Source organism: Loxodonta africana, chromosome 1 (assembly GCF_030014295.1).
Source record: "Loxodonta africana isolate mLoxAfr1 chromosome 1, mLoxAfr1.hap2, whole genome shotgun sequence".
In the NCBI taxonomy this organism is placed as follows: Eukaryota; Metazoa; Chordata; class Mammalia; order Proboscidea; family Elephantidae; genus Loxodonta; species Loxodonta africana.
Genome location: NC_087342.1, coordinates 14,544,784 through 14,571,951, shown reverse-complemented (window position 1 = coordinate 14,571,951; position 27,168 = coordinate 14,544,784). Strand labels below are relative to the sequence as shown.

At 47.0% G+C, this 27,168-nt stretch overlaps 1 protein-coding gene and 1 long non-coding RNA gene across 4 annotated transcripts in view; one reads left to right on the top strand and one right to left on the bottom strand.

Annotated features, from left to right (window-relative positions):
• The window catches only part of MYLK (myosin light chain kinase), a 163,867-nt gene that overhangs the window by 94,537 nt on the left and 42,162 nt on the right, over window positions 1-27,168 (top strand). For all 3 annotated transcript variants that reach the window (XM_010592906.3, XM_023551699.2, XM_010592907.3), the window contains 6 exons: window positions 4,059-4,109; window positions 4,655-4,782; window positions 6,857-7,010; window positions 14,755-15,057; window positions 25,820-25,852; window positions 25,953-26,046. In XM_010592906.3, the coding sequence (XP_010591208.3) occupies window positions 4,059-4,109; window positions 4,655-4,782; window positions 6,857-7,010; window positions 14,755-15,057; window positions 25,820-25,852; window positions 25,953-26,046 (763 nt within the window). The remainder of the gene's footprint in view (window positions 1-4,058; window positions 4,110-4,654; window positions 4,783-6,856; window positions 7,011-14,754; window positions 15,058-25,819; window positions 25,853-25,952; window positions 26,047-27,168) is intronic.
• LOC111751446 (uncharacterized) overlaps window positions 2,152-27,168 on the bottom strand; it is a 54,362-nt gene continuing 29,345 nt past the window's right edge. The window contains exon 3 of the long non-coding RNA XR_002786524.2: window positions 2,152-2,851. This is a non-coding gene — a long non-coding RNA (uncharacterized LOC111751446). The remainder of the gene's footprint in view (window positions 2,852-27,168) is intronic.

The following is a 27,168-nucleotide window of genomic DNA, read 5'->3' as shown; positions in this document are numbered from 1 at the left end:
CCCCTTTCCTTCATCCCAGCTCCTGACTGTGGGCACTGCCTAGGATCAGACCTTGGACCCTTCCCATCTTTAGTTGCGTTCTTTTCCCCAAAGAACTGGCCCATCCTCACAGTTTGCACTATAATTCCGGGTTTGATTCTGAAATCTTTCATTTCTAGTCCCCACCAACCTCTCTCTGGAATTCCAATCCTGGGCTTCTAGTCTACATACACAGTAAATTCTCTCATGTACCACATTCACATGACCACACCAAGCTCCTCATCTTTCACTCCCAAGTTCCATATTCCATCAATAAAATTCTCCCCATTTATCTAAGCAAGAAATCTCAAAGTATTCTTTGTACCTTTCTCTTGCTTGGCTCCCTAAATCCTTTTAACTTGTCCTCTGACTCTCATTTGCGTCTCCCTTTCTACGCCTTTACCAAGGCAGGGCATTCATCAGTGCCTTCCACGATTATGGTGATAGCCTCCTAATAGTTTCCCTGTCCTGTCCCCCAAGAGATGGGAAGGCCTATAGGGGTCCTCTAGCTCAGCCTGGCTGCTATTTGTGTGGGAACTCCCTGTTCCCTTAGGGCAAATGCCTAACTCTTGAACTTGGCATTCTAGACCAATACTGTTCAATAGAACTTTCTGTGATAGCAATATTCTGTGTCTACACTGTCCAATATGGTAGCCACTAACCATGTGTGGCTTTTGAGCACTTGAAATGTGACTCGTGTGACTAAGGAACTGAAATTTTTATTTTGTTTAATTTTCATTTAAGTAGTCATACTTTCTTTTCTCTACTGTTCTCTAATACCAGCCCTGTGCTCCAGGCAACCTCATCTCCACCAAAGCTCACCTGGATTGGCAGCTCTGAGTCACTGTTTGCTCCTGACCTGTAGGACTCTTCTCCCTTCTCCAGTCCAGTCCAGATCTTCTCTAGTCTTAAGGTCCATCCTATGTCCCACCTCTTACCCTTTCCTAACCGTCTCCTCAACCCACAGGATTCTCTCTTGCTCCTTCCCTTGAATAACCACATAGCGTTGGCTAGATAGCACATCTTTTTAAAAAAAAACTTTTTTTTTCAATTTAATTTGGTTTTTACTTTTCAATCATTTTAGACTTATAGAAAAGTTACAAAAAGAGTACAAATAATTCTGTATACCCTTCACCCAGCTTCCCCAAATATTAACATTTTACCAGGTTTGCTTTATTGTATATTTTCTCTCTTCCTCCTTCCCTCTCTCTTCCTGTTTTTCTTCCTCTCTTCCTTTCCCTCTCCCCACCCCCCACACATATAAACACACACACACGCACATGTATTTTTATTGTTGTAAATACATATGTAAAAAAATATTATGTATGATTTTTTTATGAGCAGTTGAAAATAAACTGTAGATATGATGTTCTAAATAGTGTGTATTTTCTAAAAACAAAGGCAATCTCTTGTAAAACCAGTTTGATGATCAAAATCAGGAAATTAATATTGGTATAATACTGTCATCTAATCTATAGAACTTATTTGAATTTTGCTAGTTGTCCCATAAATGTCCCTTATTGCAAAAGGAAAAAAAAAATCTCCTTCTGGACCACACATCTTTACATGGAAGCCCGTGAGGACAAGCCCTGAGTTCTTACATTTGTGTAGTTTTCTCCTCAGCACCCAGTTTAGTATTATGTGCTGATTGGTATTTGCCTGGTACGTAGTAGGCCCTCAATACATTTTTGTGAGATGAATGGATCAATAATGACACAGGCCAGGGTAAACTCGGAAACAGGCCTCATACTGGGGTTAAACATGTTACTGGTTATAGCTCTGTGATCTTCTATCAGGGATCGCCTCCTTCCAACAGTCCTTCCGGAGCATTCGTGTTGGCAGCTGTACGCTTTCCATTTTACAGATGTACAACTGACCACCCAAAAAGTTAACTAACTTGCTGTGGACACAGAGCACCTCCATGTCTAAGCCAGACATAGTGCTGTTTCTCTGTACTCTGCAGAGATGAAGATAGGTGGGGATGAATGATTGAGTTCATACTAACCTCACTCATCCATTCAACAAATAGTTACCACATACCTCTGCAGGGTCAGCACACCTTGGGATAACGCACTGAACAAAAGATGTGCCTCCCTTCAAAAACTTACATTTTATTGGTGGGAAGGGGCAGACAGTAAATCAACGAGTAAACACGTGGTTCATTATATGGTGGTAAGTGCCATGGGAGAACAATAAAGTGGGAAAAGGATGATAGGGAATGTTGGGAGCAGAGGGTTGCTATTTGATATAGGTGACAGGGAAAATCTCATTGGTTAAGTGACATTTTTTCCTATTTTTGTATGAGGGAATAATTTACATACAGTACAATTCACCCTTTTTAGGACACAGTTCTGCAAGTCTTGGCAAACCCATACAGTCGAGTAATTACCACCACAGTCAAGACATGGTTCATCACCTCAAAATACTTCCCCATGCTCCTTGGTCGTCAACACCAGCCCCCACCCCAAGTCACTAATCTGTCCTCTGTCCCTATGGTTTTGCCTTTTCCAGAATGTCCTATAAATGGAATTAGACAGTATATAGCCATTGGAGTCTGGCTTCTCTTAGCATAATACATTTGCAATTGATCCTCGTTGTTGCACGTACCTGTGGTCGGTTCCTCTTTATAGCTGAGTAGGATTCCATTGTAAGGATACACCACAGTTTGTCCATCCATTTGCCAGTTGAGGGATATTTGGGTAACTTTTTTTTTTTTCCAGTTTGGGGCGATTACAAAGAAAAGCCACTATAAATATTTGCATGCAGGTGTTTGTATGATGGTTGGTTTTCATTTCACTTGGGTAAATAGGTTCGATGAATTTTGAGGAAAGTCCTGAAAGAAGTGAGAAAACGAGCCACGAAGTTAGCCGAGGGTATTTTTGCATATTCACCACATTGTTTAGCCAAATGAATAGGTGTGTGCTGCAAAACAGGTCTGTTTGGGTCATTTCTCTCGTTTGAGTTATTTGGAGAAAGTGGGGGTAGAGAGAGAGGAGACTATTTGTTGATTGATTCATTCATTCATCCATTCATCCATTCGCCAAACATTAGCCCTTTGGTGGTCCAATTATTTTCTGCCTTGAATTTTTGGTTGATACGTGTTTTCATTAATGGAAGTGTGCTGACTCATTGAGTGTGTCTGAATTTTGTAGGTGATGTAGATTCTTTTTCTTCCTCTGTCCCACAAGCCTACTCCAAGTGTTTAGTGGTACATATGAGGGTCTTTTGGTTCATATGTAACAAATAAAAATTTTCAAAATTTCTATTTTTCCCACCAAAAATTGAGACACCTCATACAATACTCAGAAACCCTGGTGGCATCGTGGTCAAGTGCTACGGCTGCTAACCGAAAGGTCAGCAGTTCAAATCCACCAGGCCCTCTTTGGAAACTCAATGGGGCAGTTCTACTCTGACCTATAGGGTCACTATGAGTAGGAATCAACTCGATGGCAACAGGGAAGGGGTCATGCAATGCCCTATAGAAGCAGTCATTTGCAGCTCTCGCCCATTTCTTTGGTTTCAAACAGTCATAAAAACACCTTCCTTGTGGCAGCACGCACTGTCAGTGTGGTCCAGCAGCTTCCTAATAAACCCCAGAGGCTGAAAAAGTTCACGGTTGCTATGTGTACCGCCAGGCACGAAAGCGTTAAAAAAAATGAAAGCAGCCAGTCTTCCATCCAAGGAGGGCTGAAACCCTTGGATCCACATCAAAGGCTAATGTTAGTTGGTTTATCTGACATAATATCTTTCCTGAGTTTCCGGAAAATTAGAGCGAGAGAATAGTGAATTTGGTACGATATTGGGGTTTAAGCATTTTTGAGAGTATCTTATTGGAGGCTTCAGGGACCCTCCCACAGGTCTCCTTGAGAACCAATATTTGATTTCAGGGTTGTCTACTGCAGAACGCAAGGAAATTTCCAGAAAGATATTTGAATGAGGGCTCTCCTCAGCGGGCAAGACTATATCTTTCTAGGATTTAGCAGCTTTGTGTTACAAAAACAGAACTAACAGAACATAACTTGTGAACTTCTTGGTTTCAGGTGATGCAACTGTGAAAAAGAAACCTGCCCCCAAGACACCGCCGAAGGCAGGTAATTGGTCACAGCAACACCCGGGGGGAAAGAGTCGCCTGTCATGGGGGGTTTTCCTTTGCCCTCCTAGACTGGCCACGCTGGTGTGTGTTCCCAATGACAACTATTTAGTTTTTGTTTTTTTCTCACAGGGTCCCTGTCTGTTTTCCATTGGAAGACATGTGAGGACGTGAACCATGTTGAGCCTTTTAGCAAGGGTGACCTGGAGGTTAGAAGACAGGTCTCTGTTTAGTTAATAAAAACGTTAGGACATAGACTCAGAAAATTAGGGTAAGACACAAATGCCAGAACAACCAATAAGTGGAGAATGATGCCCTATGAATTGTGTGGTCGCTTCTGAGGGAGTCAGAATAAAGGGATGAACAAACCTAGTGGGTTTATGAGCTCAAATGTTCTGGAGCAGTGGTCACTACCCTCAGTCTTACCCAGAAGGTTCTGGAAGGTAAGAAAGGAGCCAACAAACCAACATGAACAGCGGCGTCAAATGAGATCAAAATCTCTGAGCCTCCCTTCTCTCCCTCACTTTCTTACGTGTTCTCTCTCAGCTATGCCCCCTCAGATCATCCAGTTTCCAGAGGACCAAAAGGTGCGTGCTGGTGAGTCTGTGGAGCTGTTTGGCAAAGTGACAGGCACCCAGCCCATCACCTGTACCTGGATGAAGTTTCGAAAGAAGGTCAGTAACAAAAGGGCGTGACCTGAGAACAAGCCACACAGGCCGAGAGGGAAGAGGAGTGCTGTAATGGGGATAGATAGCTAAACCTGAATCATTCTTCATCGCAAGGGGCTGTAGAAATGGGAGATACCCCTCAACCACCCGTCATCCACCCACCAAATCTGATTTCTCAATAACCTTTTATTCTAAATCTACAAATTAAAACTGTTTTATAGACGATGGGCATAACAGAAAAATGTGAAGGGGAAAGTAGAAACCATCCATGGCTCCCATCTGATTTTGATATCTCACACTAGACTCCTACTCAGAGTCAGGAAGATTGAACCAAGTGACCTGAGATGACCTCTCAGGCTCTCTGAGCTCTCTGTGATTCCATGCCAGCCCACCAAATACCATCCATGATAGCAGCTGAAACTTACCATGTGCTGAAGAAGTATCAGTGAATCTGAGTCTTTGAATAGATAAATCGTACGTTAAATAGAATTTTGGAATATTGGCCCAGAAATCTAACTACCATTTATTATAATATTTCTGAAGGAAAATGTTTGAATTTCCAAGCAACAACCTTTTAAAGGAGTTTGGGCAGCCCAGCCATTCCATGGAGCTCTTATCAGTAGTGTGTGCCCATATGCACCATCAGTAGAGGCCCTGGAATGGTGGGGCTGGCATTGGATCAGGAACTCCAGAGAAGGTGTAAAGATCACTTCTGAGCCCTCTGTTGCTCTGTCTCAAAATCACTCAAAATATCCTCAGGCCCAGAGATGGTTGGCTAGTACCAGGAAGGAAAGGAAAGTTGGCCTCAAAGCCTGGCCTCTGGTATTCCAAACACGTTTACCCTGAGCTATGTCTGGGCTACTGTTGTCTGAAGTAAGGTAGACTCTCCTCCCTTTCCAGAGATACTTGGCTAAGCCCCAGCTCTGTCCAACAGAACTCTCTATTGTGATGGAAATATTCTGCTTCTTTCCCATCCAGTATGGTAGCTGCTGGTCACATGTGGCTATTGAGCCCTTGACATTTGGCTAGCACAACTGAGGACCTGAATTTTTAATTTTATATAATTAAAAATTTTATAGCAGCTTTATTGAGATTTAATTCACATACCATAAAATCCACCCTTTTAAACTATACAATTCAGTGGTTTTTAGTATATTCAGGAGGTTGTATAACCATCAACACTATCTAATTCCAGAACATTACTCATTTTCTCCCTCCCCCCAGGCCCTAGAAATCAACAACTAATCTACTTTCTGTGTCTATGGATTTGCCTATTCTGGACATTTCATGTCAGTGGAATTGTACAACGTGTGGCCTTTGGTGTCTGGCGTCTTTCACTTAGCATGATGTTTTCAAGATTCATCCGTGTTGTAGCATTTATCAGTACTTTATTCTTTTTTTATGGCCAAACTATTTTATTGTCTGGATATACCACAGTTAGTTTATCCATTCAACAGTTGATAAGCATTTGGGTTGTTTCCACTTAATTAAAATGTGAATAGTCGCATGTGTCTACTGGCTATGGTATTGGACAGCACAGATGAAGTCAGAGCCTACTGGGGCAGATTTTGTAGGTGACTTTGCTCGGATGGGAGCCCTGATGGCACAGTGGTTAAGAGCCTGGTTGTTAACCAAAAGGTCAGCAGTTCGAATCCACCAGCCGCTCCTTGGAAACCCTGTGGTGTAGTTCTGCCCTGTCCTACACAGTTGTTACGAGCTGGAATCCCCTGGATGGCAATGGGTTTTTTTGCCCAGAAGTGTCCTCCTATTATAGTCCCATCTTAGAGCATTGGAGGAAGACTGAGACACCCCTGAGCTATGTTCTAGGAGAGTGAGTGCTGACTTGGCTCATCCACCCTGACCCTGCTCAGAACCCTCCCTGCCTACCTGGATCTGGACACCCTCAGGGAAACTTGGCTCTGGAGCTAGAGAGGAGGGGCCCTGAGGGAAGCTCAGAGTTCAAACAAGACTGAGTCCCCACACAGCTTGTCCAGCTGCGTCCCTTATGGAATGGGAGGGCAGGAGCCCCCATTCCTTCCTGAACCAGATCTCCAGTGCCTTCCCCACCCTCTGCCCCCAGATCCAGGAGAGTGAGCACATCAAGGTGGAGAACAGCGAGAATGGCAGCAAGCTCACCATTCTGGCCGCACGCCAGGAGCACTGTGGCTGCTACACACTGCTGGTGGAGAACAAGCTGGGCAGCCGGCAGGCCCAGGTCAACCTCACGGTGGTGGGTGAGTCTGCAGTGGGGTAGCATGGAGGTTGAGAATGGGGAAGGCAGTAAGCTCACCATCCTGGCCACACTCCAGGAGCATTGCAGCTGCTACATGCTGCTGGTGGACAACAAGCTGGGCAGCAGGCAGGCCCAGGTCAACCTCACAGTGGTGGGTGAGTCTGCAGTGGGGTGGGCTGGAGGTTGGGGAGGGGGAAGGCAGCAAGTTCACCATCCTGGCCTCGTGCCAGGAGCACTGTAGCTGCTACACACTGCTGGTAGACAACAAGCTGGGCAGCAGGCAGTCCTAGGTCAACCTCATGGTGCTAGGTGAGTCTGTAGTGGGGTGGCATGGAGGCTGGGGATGAGGAAGGCAGCGAGCCCCCAGGCAGGACGCCTGCATCCCAACACCTCTTCACCAGGATCCTCCTCCTTCATTGGAACCCATCCTCTCTGTCCACAGCCTCCTATTCTCCCAGCTCCCTCTCACTTTCACACTGCCCAATCCTTCATTCTCATCTAGAACTCTCAATCCCAGACACCCCCAAGGCCACCACCCCCAGCATTTTCTCTGCCTACGAATCCCTTCCTGGCTTCTCTTCCTTTCTACATGTTGGAAACCCTGAGCACCACTACTTCAAGCCCTGTTTGGCCACCACCTGCAGCTCTCTCACCCTCCTGTCCACTGCCTCCTCCACTGTCTCACTCCCCTTGTAAAGCCTCACCTTGAAGCCATGCTACCTTCCGACTTCACTGCTCCTATTCCTGATTTTGGGGCGCTTTGGGAAGAAGATCGCATCACGCTGCAGACTCATTGCTGGATTCTGGTGACCTGCAGGCTCAATTGAGACGTCTCAGCTAGTCAGAAATCCTCTTCCTTTTTCCTGGTCAGCGCTCTTGCCCGTTCTGAATGGCAGCTATTCCTAAGTTCCCCCAGTCTGCAGGCCTGGGCTTCTAGTTTCTCTGAGAAATATGATGCATCAGGCATGAACTTGCTCAACGTCTTGTCCCACCCCCACAGTGGTCTCTATATGGATTCCCTTCTGACTTCATCCTCTAGGCTCTGAATATGGCCCAGCCTTTTTTTTCTCCAGCTTGAGGTTGCCCTTGTGCTCTTGATCCCAGGTTCTTGGGATTCATCTCCCCACTTCTTTTTTCTCTTCAACCTCTCCTCCTCCACTGGCTCCTCTCAGCAGTTCATAAATATTGCCAGGACTTTCCAGTCTTGCCAAAAACACCCTCATGTATAACCCCTGCAATATTCTGTCTTTTGCTGTAGCCTTACTGCCATACCCCTTTCTCTCTCTTCACAGCCAAACTCTCAGTTATACCTTTCAGGTATAAAGTTGAAAGTTGGAGAAGGTGACGTTAAGGTCCCTTGTAGCCCTGACATTCTACAGTTCCCCTTGTTCTCCAGGGATTTCCCTCCTCCACCTTCATCTCTTATCCTCACCTTAGGACTAAGATGGACAGGACTGACAGTTCCTGCCTTACAAAGGGGAAACAAAGGTCCAGTGTAAGCCAGGTAACAGAGGGCACCAGGGGCCAAGGGAGAACAAGCTCTCAAACGCCAGTCATGGAGGAGGTGGGTGCAGATGTTCGAAAAGGTGTCAGAACTCTCTGGCTGGAAAATTCATCTCAAGGGTGACATGCAGGTCTTTGGGGGAGGTGTTCCCATGTGAGAGCATAGTTGATGTCCTCATTTGTCTCACGCTGAGCCTCTGCAAGCCCTGTAGTATCTCCTTCCAGCCCCTCAGCAGTTGGAGAAAAGGGAGTCCTTGTCTGACCCAGATGAGGAACAGGGAAGATGTGAGAACAAAGGACAAAGTGAAGCAGAGTTGCAAAGACAAGTGAGGAGGCCGGTGAGACACGCCAAAGCCAGCTGCCAAAACAGACCATGGGTTCCCGGCCACGACCTGATTCCCTGGACAGGAAGTGCTGCAACTGCCCGCCCCCCCCCCCCAGGACTATCCCTAGGCACAGTAACTGGAGAGGGAGTCCAAGAGGTCCAAGTTCCAGTGTTCACTTCCCTCCTCACAGCTCATACTTCTCTCCTTTCCTGTCTACGGCCTTTGTTCCCTTACCCCATGCTCTGTTTCAGTGTTTTTCAGTGTCTGTCACACTGTCCCATTCCACCTCTGACCCCTCTGACTCCCTTTCTTTTGTTTCCTTGGATTAGGAGTTTTAAATCTGGGAAGGCCGGTGTGGGGAGGTAGTTTTCTCATCTGTAAGAGAGAAGAGGGGTCCTTTTCCTTTTCTCACTCTTTCTTTCTTTAGTGACCCCAGGTGCCTATTTCAGTAATTTCCCCAAAGAGTCAGGGTATTAGCGGGGCTTGGGGGGATGGTGCTAGCGACCAGTATGCCTGTACGTGCAGACACACACCTGGAGGCTTTGGCCCCACACCCCATCCTATCAGCAAACATTGGTGTCTAGTTTCCCTTCGTGGTCACTCACACCTGCCCTGCCTGGGTGACTTTGGGGTCAGCCCCTTTGAGCTGCTTTTCTGTAATTGGTGCCCTTGCCCCCGCTCTGGTGCCATACACTCCCCTCCCCCACCACGGCACAGGCTGCAGTTCTAGCCTTTTATGGTTGAGTTTCTTATTCTCCGCGGCCAGTGTTGACAGGGCCATCGGTGTGGCTGCCCGCCAGCTGGCAGAAGCAACATGTTAAATACCGTCGTCCTGGGAGGGGAATGGAATGGAGGGGAATGGGGCTTTCTGTCTGCCTCCCCCTTGTAGAGCTAAGAATAGAATTGCTCAATAAAATGAGAACTTACATTGATAGATACAGCAAAGCCATATTCATTCAGAGCCCATGGATTCAGAATTAGCTCAAAGTAAAGCTGGATTAAGCTCAGATTTACCAGTGTGTCTCTAGAGAGGTCTGTGTATTATCTGATCAGGTCTATTAAGTAGATGTAAAATGTAAATGAGATAAAGCAGGAATTGCTTGGCCTACTTGGGACAGGATTCAAGCACTTTAGAAACATCCATTTACAGGCCAGCCAAATAAAGGCCAGTTGAATAAAACTTAGGCTTGTTAGCAGTTAACTTCTCTTATTGCATGGGCTTTAAAGAAACACCACTTCCTCTTCAGGTAGGCTATGACTGCTAGTTTGCAATGATCATGAAAACTACCCTTTCCCTCAGTTAGTTTAAATTAGTGATGTCTAGCTATTTTGTTTTTGTGGTTGTCATTGTCAGTTGCCAGGGGGGTTGGTTCCAACAGATGGCAACCTCATGTACAACAAAAGGAAACGTTAGCCAGCTCTGCACCATCGTTGGTATGCTGTAGTCCGTCGTTGGGGCCACTGTATTTCAAATGCCTTCCAACCTAGAGGGTGCCCGTCTTTCAGCACTATATTGAACAATATTCTGTTGTGATCCATAGGTTTCATTGACTGGTTTTTAGAAGTAGGCCTTCTTCCCCAGTCTGTCTTAGTCTGAAAGTTCTGCTGAAACCTGTCTACCATGGGTGACCCTGTTAGTATTTGAAATACCTGTGGCATTGCTTCCAGCATCATAGCAGCACGCAAGCCACTATAGGAAACCCTGGTGGTGTAGTGGTTAAGTGCTACGGCTGCTAACCAAAGGGTCAGCAGTTCAAATCCCCCAGGTGCTCCTTGGAAACTCTCTGGGGGCAGTTCTACTCTGTCCTATAGAGTCACATGAGTTAGAATCGACTCGACGGCACTGGGCACTGGGTAACCCACCATAGTACTGGAAACTGTCAGATGCGTGATGTTTAGCTATTTTAGGCTCTTACTATTATTTTATAATTTAAAAGGCAATGCAAGGATCTGTGATGTTCAGAGGGCCTCTTGCTGCCACCTGCATGGCTTATCTGCTACCCAAGGGAAGTGGCAGGAGAGAGCCCAGGTGATGAATTCTTTAATGGAACTCGAAGAGCATGAGAAAAACAGGTCACTTCACGTGTCTTCAGGGGAGAAAAACAAAATGAAAAGAACCCAAATACCCAATCATTCCCAAATATTATCTGACTGTGGAACTTGCCTGAATTTGAAAGGCAGAAGATTTCCCTTCACAATGCTTCTTTGAGGCATCATCAAGATGCATTCTTGAGCTTTTTCTGCCTGATAACCTGGAAGATAAAAAGCCCTGCAGCTGGGGCCTGGAGATCTTTTGAAATCTCTTTTTGGCTCTGCCTTGCTAGGTGTTCTTGGTAAGCACAGTGCCTTAGCCTCTGAGGGCCAGTTTCCTTCTCCGCTAGGATGGGGTTGATGTAGGCAGATACCTGCTGGGAGCCATTTTCTGAGAGCCAGAGGCAGCGAGTGGCGGAACATCCAGGCAGGGTTAGGTGTGGCCACAATCCTCTTCCAAGCACACAGGCACAGAGAGACTGTGAAGAGAGTTACTTTGGGGCAAGGCATTGAGACAAGACCTTCCACTTTGCCAGGAGTGAGAAGATTTACTGAGCAGAAAATCCTGGAGCTGGTGCTATCTGAGACCCTTCCGTTAGAGGCAGCGTTTCCCACTCTCCCTGGTCTGGCCCCCAGGGAGCCATGGGAGAATTCTGAGGAAGCAGCGGGGAGCTACGGGCCCTAGATGCCCAGCCAGCCTCTCCTTGACCAGGCCAGGCCCGGGTCTCCCTCCCAGTCTGAGTGTGTCTGGGTATTTGGCGTGGAGGGGAAGCTCATGGGAGCACTGTTTTGAGGACTTCCCCTTAGTGGGTTTGCATCCCTTTTTAGCTCCTCTCTGTGTGAGGCTTTGTAGGTTGGAAATAACAGAAAGTGTTAAAGTACAGCTGGGGAGGGAGCTTCAAGTCTCACATGACTTCAGAGAGAGAGACTCGGGGGTCTTTTCAGAACTCCTTAATTAGTATCAAGTTCCTTGAAAGCACTGAGGTTTCCCTTGGAATTAAAGGCCCCCCTCCCTGATTTCTCAGCTTCTCTTGTACTGCAGGCTGTGATGGATGTCACATGTTAGCTCTTCTCTGTCTTTCAGCCAAGAGACATCTGTAAAAGGGTAAGGTACAAATAGTCCCCCTTCTGCAATGCCCATTTCTCAAAGTTCCCCTTTCCTTGACCAAAGCAGAAAGGAAGGAAATCCGTCAATGGTGTGTGTATCTGCATTCGTTGTATAAACCTACAGGATTCTAAACTTGTCCAATCAGAGATTTTCCAGGCAGTTTTCTCAGGGGGAAGGCGGTGAGTCTGTCTTTCATCTTACTTTAGGCTTTTCCACTTCCTTCGCTGGGTCTTCAGAGGACTTGAACCACTTGCTTCTAAGAGAGTTTAGAGCAATAAACAACTTAACCAACACCAGACATGTTTCTAAAAAGACCAATATATCTTTCAGAACAAACAGTTTTTCTAAGAGAACATATTAAGCAACTAGTGAAAGTGGTTCCATCCCAGAAGCCCTCCAGAGTGACTGCTAAAAGACTGGGAAGTGGCTCTGACATAGTCCCAGAATCAGGCCCCGGGCCGGGACCAGGCTGGAGTTCCCGGGGAGAGAGTTTCAGGACAGTGCATTCTTGGCTGCAGTTTAGAAATGGGGGGGGGGGGGGGATGAATATGTTTGTGCAAACAGTTTGCGCTCTTTTACTAACCTAAAGGTTGGCAGATAAAACCCACCAGGGGGGCCAGGAAAGAAAGGCCTGGCTGTCTCCTTCCATAAAAATTACAGGCAAGAAGACCCTAAGAAGCATGGTTCTACTCCGTAACACTTGGGGTTGCTGTGAATAGGAATCGACTTGGCACCAGTGGGCTTGGTCTGGGGTTTAGAAACACACACAGAGAGAATTTTCTTTCCTCACCATATACACAGGGTCATTTGCAGGAACAGTGTGGGCTTTCTGCCTTGCTGAGGGCTGGGAGAGTAGGAGACACTATGCCAAGTGCTTTACCTGGGTTCACTTGAATCTTGCAAAAAGCCTAAAAGGTAGGCATATATTGGCACCATTTTCCAAGTGAGAAGGACAAATAAAGTGGTCTCAGAAGCTAAGGAACTTGCTGGAGAGAGTTCACAGAGCTTATAAGTGGGGAGCCAGGTTCGAATTGCTGATTTGTAGAGTGCCACTAAGGCAAACTGCTTAGGGGCAATGAAAGGTTCCTGACTAAAGATAGCTGAAACTAACCATCCACCTGGAGAAAATAGATCTGAAAAATAGGAATTTTGTTCAGATAAGCAACTAACAAAATCAGCAAAACTCAGGAGCCTCACTCAAGGGTTGGCTACAGTGGTTTGACTTGACGTTGGCATCAGGTTGTCTGAATGGGAAGGCAGCCAAGCCAAAGGGGCTGCTTCTTGTGTCCTCAGCTCATTTTCCAGCCCCAGTCAGGGATGGCTGTTATTTGCTGTCGTATGCTTGTTTTTTAACTAATAGACTTAATTTTTTCAAGAGGTTTTAGGTTGACGGAAAATCGCACAGATAGTACAGAGAATTCCCATATGTCCCTTTTCCCCCATGTACAGTTTCGCCGGTCATTAACATCTTGCATCCTTGTGGTACATTTGTTATAATCCACACATCGTTATTACCTGAAGTCCATGGTTTACATTAGGGCCCACTCTCTGTGTTGTATCGTTCTATGAGTTTTGACAAATACCTAATGTCATATGTCCACCATTACAGTATCATTCAGAATAGTTTCATTGCCCCAAAAATGCCATTTTCTACCTGTTCATCTCTCCTCCCCTCCCTCCAAACTCCTGGCAATCGCTGATCTTTTTACTGTCTCTATAGTTTGTTTTTTTTTTTTATAGTTTTGCCTTTCCAGAATGTTTTACAGTTAGAATCGTACAGTATGGAGTCTTTTCAGACTGACTTCTTCCATTAAGCCATATGCATTAAAGTTTCCTCCATGACTTTTCATGACTTGATAGCTTTTTTTTTTAATAGCTGAATAATATTTCATTGTATGGATGTACCACAGCTTGTTTATCCATTTACCTTTTTAAAGGACATCTTGGTTATTTCCAATTTGGGGCAATTATGAATAAAACTACTATAAACTGGTTTGCTTTTGAAATTTATGCCAATACTAGGAGGATAAAAGAGGTTGAAATGGCTTTTTAAGTTTTACAAAGGTAGAAATGAAGTCTTACAATAATGATGCCAGTGATGGGTAACCAGGCCAGCCACTGTTCTAACAACTTCTCACAACGATCTTGTGATCCAAGTGCTATTACCTACATTTTACAGAAGAGGAAACCGATTCATGGAGAGAGTCACAGCTAGTGAGTGGGGACAGACCCACATTTTAATAGATCTGTCTGATGTCAAACCCTAACCACCTTGCTTTACTGCCCCTCTGTGGGGCAGGCATTTTCCAAGTCCCAGAGATAGCAGAGGCAGACCCCTAGTTACATCACAGGTCACTGGCCTAGGGCCTGAAGGACACACACAAACATATATACACACAACTGCTGTCTCCCAAAACATTTGTGATAAAAAACAGTCCACGCCTTCTCGGCAGCTTCCTAAAGTTGTTTGCTCTGAGTAATATGTTTATGACTTGGGAAAAGTACAGGAAATCATGACTTGTAGCCTGGAAGACTAGCCAAAAAAAAAAAAAGATCTTCCGAGCGCATAGATACATATGGGGCTTTCTGTATGGGTGGTTTGTGCATAGGTATGACTGTTTTGGGTGTGTGATGGAAGAAGGAAAGCCAAGGAAGGCTAAGGCATGGACTTGGGTTCTCTGGGCCGCTTCTCCCCCACAACAGATAGAGCTAATTCAAAATATTTCTTCCCTGCAATTCAGATGCATTTGGGTGATGTTGTGCTTCTATATCCTCAGATAAACCAGACCCCCCAGCCGGCACGCCTTGCGCCTCTGATATTCGAAGCTCCTCATTGACCCTGTCCTGGTACGGCTCCTCGTATGACGGGGGCAGTGCCGTGCAGTCCTACAGTGTCGAGATCTGGGACTCAGTGGACAAGATGTGGAAGGAACTGGCCACATGCCGCAGCACTTCTTTTAATGTCCAGGACCTGCTACCTGACCGCGAGTATAAATTCCGTGTGCGCGCAATCAACGTGTATGGAACCAGTGAGCCGAGCCAGGAGTCTGAACTCACAACGGTGGGAGAGAAACCCGAGGGTAGGCTACCTTCCTTCCATCACTGACTTGCACTGCGCATGATTTATGTTTTTTATGCAGAAGCCTGTACCGAGAGGGATACTGAGGAACTGAGAAGGTATCAACAATGACTGTTTGGCAAGATCCTTTGGGGTCTTGATTTCCAAAGTTGTGATGTTAATTTATACTTTAAAAGACGTCTATACGGCCTTTCAAAAAACATTGAACCTGCAATTTTGGTACACTGTCACCAGGTGGTGATCGTTTGTTACTCAGTCCTGGAAGGCCTCAGGTAGACCTCAAGTTCCTTTATCCCCCTCTTCTTTCTTTGCACTTATATTTGAATGCCTACTCAGTGTCAGGTAGGGGGCACAGAGACAGAAGATAAGACAAGGAGCTTAAAATCTAAATAGGGAGACAGGTATGTATACAGCTAACGGTAGTGGACAGGGTGCGTGCTATTATAGTGATATAAATAAAGAACTAAGGGGGCACAGCAGAAAACATCAATAATGTTCCATGGAGGCTAAGGTAGGATTCCTAGAGGAGGTGATACTTGAGCTGAACCTGGGGAAAAAAAAATAGGATTCTAAGAGACAGAGAAAATAAAGAAGGACATTCCATGCAGAGCAAATAGCATGAGCAAAGGTACAAAGCAAAGGTACAAATACAAGGCATTTTGAGAATCTTGTGTGTGGCACAGGATAGCAGGAAGACTAAAAAGGTAGTTTAGGTGAAATTGTGAAGTTCATCCAAGATTTTGAGGCTGGAGATTAATAGGAATAGATCTGTTTTTTTGAAAGAGAACTGGGAAAAGAGTAGAGATTGCTACGTAAACTGTGGTGCTGGACCAGCAGTCCTGGCATCCCCTGGGAGCTTGTTAGAAATGCAAGATCTCAGGACCTCCAGTCCTTCCAAAGCTTCATTTTAACAGGATCCACTCACCAGGTGATTTGTGTGCACATGGAAGTTTGAAAAGCACTGGAGTGGATGGAGGATGGATTAGAGTGGGACAAAATTGGAGTCAGGGAGAAACCAATAGGGCCTCTGTGGAAACAGTCCAGGAGATGATGGGAAGGGCATAAACTAAAGCCTTAGGAGGTAGAATTGGCAATCCTTCATGAATTTTGGGGTACAGAGTTGAGGGAAAAAGTTGAAAGAGTCTAAGATGGCTCCCAGTCCTGGCTTGGGTAACAGAACAAGTTCAAGAACTATTTAGAGGTCTATTATTAATCATGGCTAACATATATTGAGCACTTGCTATATGCTAACAATATGTTGAGCACTTTACATATATTATTTCATTCAACACTAATAACCCAATGAAGTAGATACTGTTATTACCCCCATTTTATAGATAGGGTAAATGAGGTTTAGAGGGGCAAAGCTACTTGCCGAAGTTCGCAGAGCTTGCAAATGGCAAGTTCAAGCTTGAACTCAGAGCTGTCAGACTCTGAAGCCTGTGTTCTTTACCTGTGGGTTAGACTCAGAGAGGAGACCAGGCTGCCTCCCAGGTTCCTGCTTGAGTGATTTGAAGGTTAGATAACAAGGGTCTGGAAGTAGACAGGAGCCCTGGTTTCAGACCTGCTGAGTAGAGGTGTTGAAGGGATGTATCCAAGCGGAGGTGTCTTCAGACTGCTGAACAGTTGAGTCTAGTGCTCAGGAGAAAGATTTGAACTAGTGCTACAGATATGGGAGTCCTCCCCATTTAAATAATAATTGAAGCCATGGGCATCGATGACAGTGTTAGAGAAAGTCAACAGGGCTGAAGACAGAACCCAAAAGAGCACAGTAAAAATGAGGTGGCACGGTGTCAGATCTGCTCGTCTAACTTCAGGAGGGGGAGGGCAGAAAATCACCATCATCATCAATATCAGCCCAAGGCTGATTCCTATGAGGTGTAGGTCAAACATACCTCCATCCTCCAAACTTTTTGCCAATTCTGACACCAGCCGTCCCTCCCATGGCACTCTCTACTGCTCTGCTGGGTTCAACAATTAGTTGCAATGGCCACACAGAACTCACAGACAATACTCAAAATTATGGGTTTATTAGGGAAGTAACAGGTTACAAGTCAAGATAAGGATAGTTTCTTCTCAGCTGTGCCCTCAGCCTTTCACCCTCTCTACCTCGCCTCTGCTCTGCTTGGGCAAGTCTTACCAAGCTCTTTAGCTCTGCCAGTAAGTGCTCAGAGGCACCCCACTCCACGAGTAAGCCTCCACCCGAAGGCACTCAGCTCTCTCTTGCTCCGTGGGTCAGAAGGCCTAGCTCCACAGATAAATGCCCTCCCAGGAGGCACCCCACTCCACCAGCAAGCCTCCTACCCAAAGGTGCTCCACTCTCTCCATAGGTTGGCACACCGACTGTAGCCACCCACTCTGTGGGCTGGGAATCCCACTGTGGCATCTCCTGCTGGTCTCCATTTCTCTGCTGCACTTGCCACCACTTCTTGCAATCTCATGCTGTCTTTGGTGTTACAGCTCTCTCTCTGTCTTCTGGGTCTAGGATGTTCTCACCATGGGGAACCTTGGGTCCAAAGGACATGCCCTACTGCTGGCTCTTCTTCCTTGGTGGTAGTGAGGTCCCTGCTCTGCTCTGGAATTAGCTCTCTTTTAAGCCCAGTGGGATGGCAAAACTGACCAATCCCCTCATTAAGTTTCTGTACACCTTATTTGCATGGTCTGACACCCACAGGGGTTCCTTGCACCTTATTTGCATTCTTAGCAAGCTGTTCAATCCACTTGGTGGGCCATAAAAATCTTGTTTGCATAGTCCCACCCAAACATTTTGTGGGAGTCACAAAGACTATGGCTAGAAGGGCCATATTAAGTAATTCACTGCAGCACAAATACTAATACCTAAACGAAGGAGCCTGTGAGACCTGGAGAAAGGATGGAGGAGGGAGACAGCCAAGAGGAGACAAGAGACACGTTGCAGAAACAGGTGTAAGAGTGAGTTGCAAAGAGGTCTCAGTGGACAGCATCGAATGCTAAAGATGAAAATGATGAGAGCTCTGGAAAGATCTTTGGATTTAGCCCTTTGGTTGACAGGGATCTTTTAAGGCAAAGTCCGTAGAGTTTCCACAGGGTGGGATAATGCTTGCCATAGTTAAGGAAGGAAGGAAAGGCCAGATGTGTGGAATATTATTTCAAGAAGTTTCATGTGAAGAGAAGAAAAAGGGTGCTGTGAATTTAAGGTGGAGGAAAGGTTGGCAGCAGAGAGAGAGATGGAGGGATCTCAAGCTGAAGGAGCTAATGGAGAGAGGTGTGGAGAGGCTAAAGCACCACAGGGGCTGGAGGAAGAAGCTGGTCCTGAAATCAAGGCATAATTTGAGGGGTCATGAGCATGAAACTGTAATTACAATTTGATAACCCTCTCTAATTTTTTTTTGTTCTATCTTTCTCTTTTTTTAAATTTTTATTTTGCGTTAAGTGAAAGTTTACAAATCAAGTCAGACTCTCCAACAAAAATTTATATACACCTTGCTATATACTCCTAATTGCTCTCCCCCTAATGAGACAGCTTGCTGCTTCCCTCCACTCTCTCTTTTCGTGTCCATTCCACCAGCTTCTGACCCCCTCTGTCCTCTCAAATTCCCTCCAGACAGGAGATGCCAACATAGTCTCAAGCGTCTACTTGATCCAAGAAGCTCAGTCCTCACCAGCATCTTTTCCTATCCCATTGTCCAGTCCAGTCCCTGTCTGAGGAGTTGACTTTGGGAATGGTTCCTGTCTTGGGGTAACAGGTCTGGGGGCCATGACCGCCGGGGTCCTTCTAGTCTCAGTCAGACCATTAAGTCTGGTATTTTTACGAGAATTTGAGGTCTGCATCCCACTGCTCTCCTGCTCCCTCAGGGGTTCTCTGTTTGGTTCCCTGTCAGGGCAGTCATCGGTTGTAGCTGGGCACCATCTAGTTCTTCTGGTCTCGAGATGATGTAGTCTCTGGTTCATGTGGCCCTTTCTGTCTCCTGGACTCGTAATCACCTTGTGTCCTGGATGTTCTTCATTCTCCTTTCATCCAGGTGGGTTGAGACCAGTTGATGCATCTTAGATGGCTGCTTGCTAGCATTTAAGACCCCAGACGCCACTCTTCAAAGTGGAATGCAGAATGTTTTCTTAATAGATTTTATTATGCCAATTGATTTAGATATCCTCTGAAACCATGGTCCCTAAACCCCCGTCCTTGCTACACTGGCCTTCATTCAGTTTATTCAGGAAGCTGCTTTTGGTTTAGCCCAGTTGTGCTGACCTCTCATATATTGTGTGTGTCTGATAAGCCTCTCTAATTTTAATAATTAGGTGTAAAATAGATGTTAAAACTCTACTTTCAAATAAAATGAAGGCCCCAGAAAGTTAGGAGGATACCAGTGCAAAACATACCAAATTTGAAATTTTGCCCAAACAAGCCTGTCCTGGGTGGCCTTACCCATGAACCCTAAACATCCGTGTTGGAGCAGGTTTCCTCGAGCACCACAGTCACAAGGGTGTGGATCCCTGCTCCTGGGACAGACCTGGCACTCAGGGCATCCACCAACTAGCTGCTCAAAAATGTCTGTTGAGGGAAACAGTGACAATACTTTGAAATCCCCCCAACACCCCTCTGAAATGAGCAGAAGGGGAGCAGGCAGGTTAGAGTAGGGGTGCCAGGAAGAGCAGCCAAGTTGCAAATCTGTATGTTTTTAGGATATGACTTTGTTAAGAAAGAGGACTCCCCACCTCTTGGAAAACTGGCGGGAAAAAGAATAACATTTGCGGTCAGAAGATACTCATCAGCTGGGAAGAAGAGCTTCCCACCCTGTGGTGCAGTGTAAACCAGGAGAAGCCCTGGAACCCCTGGTTGAGGCAGCAGGACCAGCAGCCACCACTGGAGCTTTGAGTTGTGTCTCCCAGGAGACCAGGCCAGCTGTAGGGGACCTAAAGGGAGGAGGAGCCAGGACCGCTTGGCTCTGGCAGATGGCCTCTCCTCTTCCTGCAGGCAGCTGGAGGTCTCCTGTGGTCCTGAACTCTCCTTCCCTGCCAGGGTCCCTCCCTTGTTGGGAGCAGACAGGGAAATGTTGAAATACAGAGGAGGGGTCCAGGCCACCCAGGGCTTTCAGACAGGAAGCTGCTTCCCACCCTCAGGCCCAACTGGGTTATCCAAGGCGGGGAGGGGCAGGACAGTGGGCAAGCATTAGGCCTGAGAGGCAGAGAACAGTGGGGCTTGGGTTATTCCAAGCAAAAGTCTTCTGCTGACTGCTCAGGTGTTTTAGTTGCTATAAGCCTGGGCAGGTCATCTCTCGACTTTGAAAGGGAAATGGCTCTCAGAGAAGTGGGGTCTGGGAGGGGGAAGGGCAGAGAAGAAGGATCAGGTAGGACGTTATGGTAGGTCATGTCATTGGAGCCAGCGGAGTGTGAGGGTCACCAAAATGGCAGTGCCGATTAACCCTTACTTTTTTCTTTGCTACATAGCCCAGCTGATGTTGACAAACCTTCACCACCACCACCCCTCGTACCTCTACCTCAGCAACCTTAGATTCCTACTGCACCCTGATTCCTCAGTGTCATCCATATTCCTTCCCTCCCAGGTCTCACTCAGAGACATGTCATTCACCCATTGAACCTCGGGTCCCTCCTGGGTTTCAGGCGTTGTGGTGGGCGCTGGGGTACAGTGGAGGACAAAGTGTGGGGTTCCCCATCCGGCCTCCTTATACCAGAGCCACTCTTTGAGACTATGGTTGCTGACCTGACAGCTCCCTCCCAGTCTTCCCAAGCCTAAGTAAGCACTAACTATGACTCTGATGAGACCGTGCTCTTTCCCATCCCAGCCAGGTCCTGAACATTAACCTGAACTCCACTGCCACCCTTATCCTGCTCTCTTACAGCTACTCCATCCTTGCACCTGACCCTAATTTGTTCTAATCTATAGAGCTGCCATCAGAACAGCTGTGACTGAGGCTTTTTTTGGACTTGGGGCTTCCTTACAACCTCTAGTGCAGTTAGAGATGGAGAGCCTGAAGGCCAGATCAGACACTCTTGCCCCTTGCCTTTCAGAGGCTGTCTCCAGGGCTGGGACTCCCTCTAGTGCCCACTGGGAGTGCAGCAGCCCTCGATGTGGAAAGGGACAGTTCTCTGACCAGAGGATCCTGAGGGCTCAGGTGGTCTTCAACCAAACACCCTCTCATCTGTTTCCAAGAAGACCTCAGAACAACCAGCCTCTCCTACTGGAATTTTAGTTCTTTCCTCAATGGAAAGGTGGGGACCAGGTGGTCACCTTTCCCATTATTACAGCCCTTTTATGCTCTAAGAGCTGGCTAATTGAACTATGGTCTTTGCTCCATTTCTCTCTTGCTCCTCCTCTTGTGGTCATTATCCCCTTCAAATAGAATGGCAGACATGACAAGAAAAAAAAAGGGAAACATCAGCCTGGAGTCTTGATCAGAATAAGGATATAACAGTAAGCTGGGAAGAGGAGTTTGAATTCCCTAAGGATGATCTTATCCCCACAACCAAAGAACCAGGAATACATAATGCATCTTGTAGGAGGGAAGGAGACATCTTGATTGACTGGGTTGAATGCATATGGCATTTGGAGTGAGGGGCAAGAAAGCCAGCTCTGTGGTTATCTAACTGGTATCAGTGATTGGCCGGTTCTAGAACTGGTTGCCTTCTTCAGGGCTAGCCGGAAGGTGCCCCCATTGTGCGGGGTTGGTGGAAAGGATTCCTGGGCTCCCAGCACTGCTGCTCCTTCCCTGGGAAAGTCCAGTGGTTCCTCCCGAAGATGCCAGGCTGGAAAAGCCTGCCTTCTCTTTTCTCTCTGACCCAGCTGCTCAGACCCCTCTGGTTCCCACGCCTCAGCTGGAAAATGTAGCAGGCAATGAAATAATAATGGAGGCCTCAACAGGTCAGGGCCACCATTTCAAATGGGACACCAGGGGGTCGCCCTGACAGTCAATATTGTTATTTTGTCTCTAAGACCTAGTCCCATGACGAGCATCCACCAGGCGCTCCTAATCTCACCCTTGTCAACTGGATAATTTTACTCTTTATCATGTTTGCTTTAAGGAGTTCTGGTGGCAGAGTGGTTAAAGTGCTCAACTGCTACCCAGAAGGTCAGCAGTTTGAACCCACCAGCCACTCCACAGGAGAAAGTTGGGGCAGTCTGCTTCTGTAAAGATTTACAGCCTTGGAAACCTTATGGGGTCGCTGTGAGTCAGAATCGACTCAAAGGCAGTGGGTTTTTGTTTTGTTTTGTTTTGGTCGCAGAGCCCTGGTGGTGCAGTGGTTAAAGCACTCAGCTGTAAACCAAAAGATGTGCAGTTTGAACCCACCAGCCATGGGAGAAAGATGTAGCAGTCTGCTTCCATAAAGACTTACAGCCTTGGAAACCCTGTGGTACAGTTCTACTCTGTCCTATAGGGTCACTATGAGTTGGAATCAACTTGATGGCAACAGGTTTGGATCATGTTTACTTTAGATTTCTTTCCCAACGAGAGATGCCTAACCTTTTTTTTTAAATCTCACTTAACCTGGCAGCCCTTCCTTTCAATGGCCTCCTCCAGCTCTACCAGAGTTTTCAGGAGCAGATGAACTAAGCTGTACCAAGGGCAGAGTAACAACCCCAGTTTGTAGCCAGTGCCCATTCTCCCTGACGGCAGCATTCGGCTGGCCAGAGCAGTGGGATGAGATACTGTCTACATGTCTCCCATCCGTCTCTCTCTTGGCTTAGAACTAGAGACCTTCGGGCTTATCATCCCCAAAGGATGATGATTACGTTTTCCCAGAGCACACGGCTCCATGACTGGCTCCCAGCCTTATGTAAGACCCCCTCAAGTGCCTGCCTTGTCATCTGTGAATTTGACGATATCACCCTTCAGTCTCAAATGAGTGATTTAGAAAAACTGATCAGCTAGACCCAGGTTGGGGCAGTATCTGAGAATCCCCACCACATTAATACTTTATCAGCTAGACTCTAACCGAGAATTCCTGTCCATCTCAGCCCGTTTTGTATTTTCATGGCAGTTTTGTTTCTGTGATAAAATATTCCTCCCAGTTCCATTCACATTAGTCGTTTTATTGTGTAACTTCATCAGCAGAGTTTTAAGAATGCTAAATCACGGCCTATCTGTGTTCCTGGCCTCATGCTTATATATACCCTCAAAACTCCTGAATCAGCAAGGAGTACTTATCCTGTATAGGAACCACTCTACTTTTTCTCAGATTGTTTGCTCAGGTATTCAACAATTTGTCCTGCACTCATTACAAACACTCAACTTGCAAACCTCCCTAAAGCACTGCAAAGCTCAGCTCGCTTACACACAGCCCCTGCCTGGTGGGCAGTGTCTGACCAACCTCTGCCTCTTACACTCTTTTCTTCCCTCATAGGTGGTTCATCCATGCTTTCCCCTCAGAGGGGATTCTTCACGGTCTTGTTCTCTGGGGCACTTCAGCAAATCACTGTTTCCCCAAGCCTTATACACACACACATTCACAAATAATTCCCCCCCCCTTTTTTTTTTATGCTTTCTCTCAAGTCTGTGTTCTGTTTGCTCAGGAAACCTTCCTTCATTCCACCCGTCAGCTAGAGCGCAACCCAGATCATGACTGAGGAGCACAAAGCACATTGCAAAATACTGCACTTAAAACTATCCAGGGCACTAATTAGATAGTAGATAAGAACTACTTTAGGTGAAGGGAAAGACGACATACAATACAGGGGAGGTCAGCACAACTGGACTAAACCAAAAGCAAAGAAGTTTCCTGAATAAACTGAATGCTTCAAAGGCCAGCATAGCAGGGACAGAGGTTTGGGGATCATGGTTTCAGGGGACATCTAAATCAATTGGCATAATAAAATCTATTAAGAAAACATTCTGCATCCCGCTTTGGAGAGTGGCGTCTGGGGTCTTAAATGCTAGCAAGCGGCCATCTAAGATGCATCAACTGGTCTCAACCTACCTGGAGTAAAGGAGAATGAAGAACACCAAGGACACAAGGTGCTTACGAACCCAAGAGACAGAAAGGGCCACATGAACCAGAGACTACATCATCCTGAGACCAGAAGAACTAGATGGTGCCTGGCTACAACTGATGACAGCCCTGACAGGGAACACAGCAGACAACCCCTGAGGGAGCAGTGGGATGCAGACCTCAAATTCTCATAAAAAGACCAGACTAAATGGTCTGACTGAGACTAGAAGGACCCCAGTGGTCATGGCCCCCAGACCTTCTGTTGGCCCAGGACAGGAACCATTCCCGAAGCTAACTCTTCAGACATGGATTGGACTGGACAGTGCGTTGGAGAGGGATGCTGGTGAGGAGTGAGCTTCTTGGATCAGGTGGACACTTGAGACTATGTTGGCATCTCCTGCCCGGAGGCGAGATGAGAGGGTAGAAAGGGTTAGAAGCTGGCGAAATGGACACGAAAAGAGAGAGTGGAGGGAGATAGCAGGCTGTCTCATTAGGGGGAGAGTAACTGGGAGTGTGTAGCAAGGTGTATATGGGTTTTTGTGTGAGAGACTGACTTGATTTGTAAACTTTCACTTAAAGCACAATAAAAATTATTAAAAAAAAAAAAAAAAACTATCCTGGGGCCCTAGAAATCATCTAGTACAACTCCTTCCTGTTACAGATGAGGAAACTGAGGCCCAGAAAGGGAAAAGCACTTAGCCAAGGCCAAGAAGCCATAGTACCCAATGTCTAGGGACCAACTGGTATCAAGGCGAAGGAAAGCCTGGAGTTCTGAAGTGGATGTGTTCTACTGGACACACTGTCTGTCCCCCACCTCTACCCTACTCACTCCTGACACATCCATGAGGGGGCCACCACTGCCTGGAGGGGTGTGTGCTCATGTCCCTCCTTCTTGCCCTACCTCATAAACATCTGTTGGTTTCATTGGTGTGACTTCACCCACTTCCTCATTGTGTCCCATCATTTCCTTTAAGACCCAACTTAAGGGCTACTTCTTCTGAGAATGATTGCTTTACACTTTGGCAATTTTGAGTATTCTCTTCCATCGTGTATTCAATTTGTACCATGATATCACATGTTGGAAACCCTGGTGGCGTAGTGGTTAACTGCTACAGCTGCTAACCAAAGGGTCGGCAGATCGAATCCACCAGTTGCTCCTTGGAAACTCTATGGGGCCGTTCTACTCTGTCCTGTAGGGTCACTATGAGTCGGAATTGACTCGACGGCACTGGGTTTGGTTTTGGTTTGATATTATTACATGCTTGATTATATAACACTTTGTAACTGACCTTTCAAGTACCTATGTTTTTACCTTTCCAACTAAATTATAAGCTCCACCAAAGAAAGAGAGGCCGTGCCTTCTGTATATTTTGTATACCCACAATAACTGGTAAGAGACTTGGTACATTGTAGGAGTTCCATAAAAGATGTTCAACAAATGCAGAAATAAGATTTGACACTCGAAGCAACTGTAAGTTGCTGACTTTCAGGCAAGGGCAGGAAGGGGCTGTCATGCTTGTGTGTGGGTTCTGGAAGGTAGAGGCGCTGGCAGAGATGTGAAGAAGGGTCTCTCTAGGGGACTGCAAGGTTGGAGAGGAAGGAATGGTGGTGAAGGAGGATGATGGGTAGGGTGAGGAGGCCAGCACCTGCCAGTGTGCACCTGGCCCTGGATGCAGTGAGGACTGACTGGCCCCACAGGCTTGCCCAGACTGAGGGCTTGGTAGTCTTGTGCATGGGAAAGCAGGTGAGACCTGGCCAGGAGCCCAGCATGGCTTTGCTCTCAGTGGCCTTCAGTCCTTCTCACCAGTGTCCTCTCTGCCTCTCCTTGTCTCCCCCAGAGCCGAAGGATGAAGTGGAGGTGTCGGATGATGGTGAGTGCTGGCCACCTGTCCTCAGGTCAGGCTCACAGGGTGGAGGGGGGTGAGCCAGGGGGTCTGATGGCTCACACTCACCCTGACCCCCACCCTGCAGATGAGAAGGAGCCCGAGGTGGATTATCGGACAGTGGCAGTCAATACCGAGCAAAAGGTTTCTGACTTCTACGACATCGAGGAGAGACTAGGATCGTAAGTGCAGTGGGAACGTGCCTCTGGGTGAGAGGGCCGCCACCCCCACGGTTACATTCAGTGCCTTGTCTTCCTCTCTTTTCTGGGGGCTCTGCCTCCTCTGGGACCAAGACTCCTACAGAATCAGAAGGGACTGACCCTGTCAGCACCCAGGAAAGCGTCTCTCTCCAGGGAGCTCTCAGGCCGCAGTCTGGGGAAGCCTTGGGCAGGTCCCTCCCTTTTCTGTGCCTCAGTTCTCCACACAGACTAAAATGAGAGGACTGGGTCTAGATCCAGTTATTTTTAGGTTCCTTCCATTTAATGTGGAAATCCTGGTGGCATAGTGGTTAAGAGCTACAGCTGCTAACCAAAAGATGGGCAGTTCAAATCCACCAGGCACTCCTTGGAAACTGTGTGAGGCAGTTCTACTCTCTCCTGTAGGGTTGCTATGAATCAGAATCAACTCAGCGGCGGTAGGTTTTGGGTTCCATTTGATGCATGACATCAGTCGAGCCTGGCCAGGGCGTGTGGTCCAGCAGCTCTGGCTGTACTAAGTGCTCTACTCTCCTGTCCTTGAGAGGCATGGCCTGGGCACCCCAGTCGCCTTGGTGAATTTGGTCTGTACTGTGCTCTTGGGCTCCTCCCTGGGGTGTGGAGGATACCAACAGGCCCAGGCCCCTGTCCCTGAGCCCTCACCACAGCCAGGCTGTCCTCTCCAGCAGCACCTAAGGCTGTCCATGTGCCCCTAACTCTGTACCCCCGGAGGAGTACACAGGTGGAAGGAAAAGGAGTGGGGCTCAGCGGTTATTCCTGGTGGGTTTCTTGGAAATAAAGGAGTGATTTAAACCTCACAGCCACTCTGTCAAAAAAGCCTGCTCTGTCAGAGTGAACTGTACCACAGAGAAACACCACAGCTCCCCTCCCTCAGCAGTGGGCAGCAGACCCTTCCGGGGGGCTGTTCTCAGGGGCCCAGTGCTGCCGAGGGGAGTGGAAGGCCGGCAGGCAGTCAGTCATTCTCTGCATTTTGGGAAGATTACCTCACCCTAACTTTGTGGGTCCCTCTATGGGGGAAGGGAAGAGAAGCCTGTCAGCCAAGGTTGAGGCCTCAGCCCAAGGAGAAGATGACAGTCCCTGAAAGTACAG